General features: G+C 29.8%; 1 protein-coding gene across 6 annotated transcripts in view; it reads left to right on the top strand.

Annotated features, from left to right (window-relative positions):
* LOC106868291 (voltage-dependent calcium channel subunit alpha-2/delta-2) overlaps nt 1-3,015 on the top strand; it is a 207,694-nt gene that overhangs the window by 191,181 nt on the left and 13,498 nt on the right. For all 6 annotated transcript variants that reach the window (XM_052969102.1, XM_052969096.1, XM_052969095.1 and 3 more), the window contains 3 exons: nt 500-578; nt 1,772-1,833; nt 2,219-2,245. In XM_052969102.1, the coding sequence (XP_052825062.1) occupies nt 500-578; nt 1,772-1,833; nt 2,219-2,245 (168 nt within the window). The remainder of the gene's footprint in view (nt 1-499; nt 579-1,771; nt 1,834-2,218; nt 2,246-3,015) is intronic.

Raw genomic sequence — 3,015 nt, 5'->3', positions numbered from 1 at the left:
ATATATATATATATAATGAACATTTACTGTTAATTTAAAATCACAAATTTAAAGTTTACAACATGAAATTATATAATAAATAATCAGAATGGTGCAGGAAAGAATTGCAAGATGAATTCTTAAGACCAAGCCATCTGGTAGGAGATGTAGGAGTAGAAAAATAATGAGATGGTTGGATAATATCCGTTGTCTCAGTTGGCTATGCTTGAAAGTCCAGCTGGAAGGTTTAATGATGAATACTTCTGAAAGGACCCTATGGAGGAGGGGCCTGAGGACTCTACTCCCATAACCCTCTTTGAATAGTGGACAGAAATACATGAATAGATGGAAGATTTTATTTTAATAATCACAGCTAATACTATGAAGTTGTCAATTTTGTATTTACCTTAATATAAATCACTGTCTTATTTTTAATGATTAGTCGAAATAGAAATTTTTGAAAAATTTTGCTCCTGTGCAAGCTTTTCCACTTATACAATGACTTCTAATTTTTATTTAGACATGAAATATCTGACTTTCAAGCAACATGTATGAGAAAAACCAAAAAATCAGCTGGAGGTTTGAAAAACATTCGTGTGGTAATTATTTTACAACTTCTAAATGAAATAAATTGAATATAAATGTTTTAAAGTTTTTTTTTTTATAAATAATTTCTGATCATGCATGATCTTATTTAGAAATATAATTTCTGTTGCTAGATACTTACATTCTAACATCTTTTTAATATTAGTTATCTTATGACAGTTAACTGTAAAGAAAAGAAAAGAAATATATTAATCTCTTGATACATTTATAGTTTTAATATTTAATCTGCAAAGGCTGTGAGCCGACAGAAATGTTAGCATGCTGGGCGAAATGCTTAGCGGTATTCCGTCTGTCTTTACATTCTGAGTTCAAATTCTGCCAAGGTTGACTTTGCCTTTCATCCTTTCGGGGTCAATAAATTAAATACCAGTTGCATACTGGGGTCAATCTAATCGACTGCCTCCATCCTAAATTTCAGGCCTTGTGCCTAGAGTAGAAAAGAATATTTAATCTGCATTTTAAGGTGGTGATCTGCAAAATCATTAGCCTGGGCAAAATGCTTAGTGGCATTTTGTCCATCTTTATATTCAATTTCTGCTGAGGTTCACTTTGCTTTCATCCTTTTGGGGTTGATAAAATAAGTATCAGTTGCAGACTGGGGTCAATGTAATTGACTTTCCTTCTTCCCCAGAGTGGTTGGCCTTGTGCCAAAACTTTGAAACCAATATCTAATCTGCATATAAAAAAACTATAATTAATTTACTTATAAAGTCCATGAGAGGTGCAACTAACAACAGAGTTACTGGTCTTTTGAGTTTACATTATCTGGTTCATACATATCTGCATCTTTGTAAAAACAAATCTATAGCTATATCAAAGAAAATTAGTTCAGTTGAGAAACCTCAGGTGTGAACATACAAGTGCAAAATGGTATTTGTTTAGAAGTAATTCAGAAATTAATCTCAATGAATATTTGTAACTTTTCATTTTGTACATTGAGGTTTATTGAGTCATTTAATGCTCAATGGCTCATTCCATTTTCCTGTAAATAATAAATTGTTGATGTACAACTCACAACTTCAATAATCTACAGTAATTACTTATCTCAAATCATCTATTCAATAAAATTGAAATATCCTATAGTATATTTAACCTTCTAATAATAAAATAAAAATATTTTTGTATATTTTGCTGATATTTCTTCAAGTGGAATTTTTTTTTGTTTGAACATCTTTATTTTTTCCAGCCTTCAGTGAACTTATTGTACGAAATGTTAAGTTGGAAATGGTGGTTTAACAAAGTAGCATGGTGAGTAATATTATCAGTGTTTAAAATAACACAAACGTTTTTCTAATTGATTGCTTCTATGACTGTTTGAACCAGATATTGTTACCATTGTTGCTAAGAGGTCAATAATTCAGATCTTAAACAGTAAAATAACATTCAGTCAATATTCAGAATTTAGTAGCAATGATCTTAATTATTTTCATATAGAATTATCCAATTAATTGACAGACTTTTTTTCTCACAATTATTAGATTTTATTCATATCCTTGTTTCATTCAAATCAGAGAATGTAATACACATTTAATGTGACTTTGGAAAATATCAAATGCCCGTTATTTTTATATATGTATTATACTTTCAAATAATAATTCTATAAACTGGGTTGTTTCTTCTCTTTTAATTTTAGGTCATATTTTAGTTTCAATATATACAAGTAAGTAAATCGATTTTCTTTACTATTTCTTAATTAATATCATTAATATTAATGTAAATTTTGTTAATATTACTGTATGTGTAAAGGCAGTGAGTTGGCAGAATCACATTAGCATGCTTGGCAACATGCTCAGCAACATTTCATCTGCTTTTACATACTGGGTTCAAATGCTGTTGGGGTTGACTTTCATCCTTTTGGAATCGATAAAATAAGTACCTGTTGAGCACTGGGATTGATGTAATTGACTAGTCACCTCCCACAAAACTCATTGGCTTTGTGCCAAAATTTGAAACCAATATCACGGTATGTAAATTGATTGCACTTTTAGCATCTTTTATTGATATATCACTGTATGCTTAAGGAGTTATGTTTTTTAGCAATTAAACTGTTATACAAATATGATAAAACTGTTTACAAAGTATTTACTCTGATAAATTTTCTTGTCTCTTGAATTTCAAAGATGAAATATGACAATTGCTTGAAAATTATAATTAGCCAAATTTTTTAATAATCTACACTTACATATATTATGGACAGTATTGAAGGCAGGGCTAGTTACCAAATAAAGAACTATGTTATGTTTTAAACATTTCTGATATCTTGTCTTCTCTTTGGTATCAAATTTGAAAATATTTTGGTGATCTAGCCATTAGAATAAACTTTCTATTCTAAAACTAAACAAACATTTTTTTTAATGATTTAGTCAGGAGTGGAAGAGCAGTATCAATGACCTTTTGTAGTGACCTCAAGAGTAATGGCAGCAGGGGGGG

This window comes from Octopus bimaculoides, chromosome 1 (genome assembly GCF_001194135.2).
Source record: "Octopus bimaculoides isolate UCB-OBI-ISO-001 chromosome 1, ASM119413v2, whole genome shotgun sequence".
NCBI lineage: Eukaryota > Metazoa > Mollusca > Cephalopoda > Octopoda > Octopodidae > Octopus > Octopus bimaculoides.
This window is presented reverse-complemented; position numbering and strand designations above follow the sequence as displayed.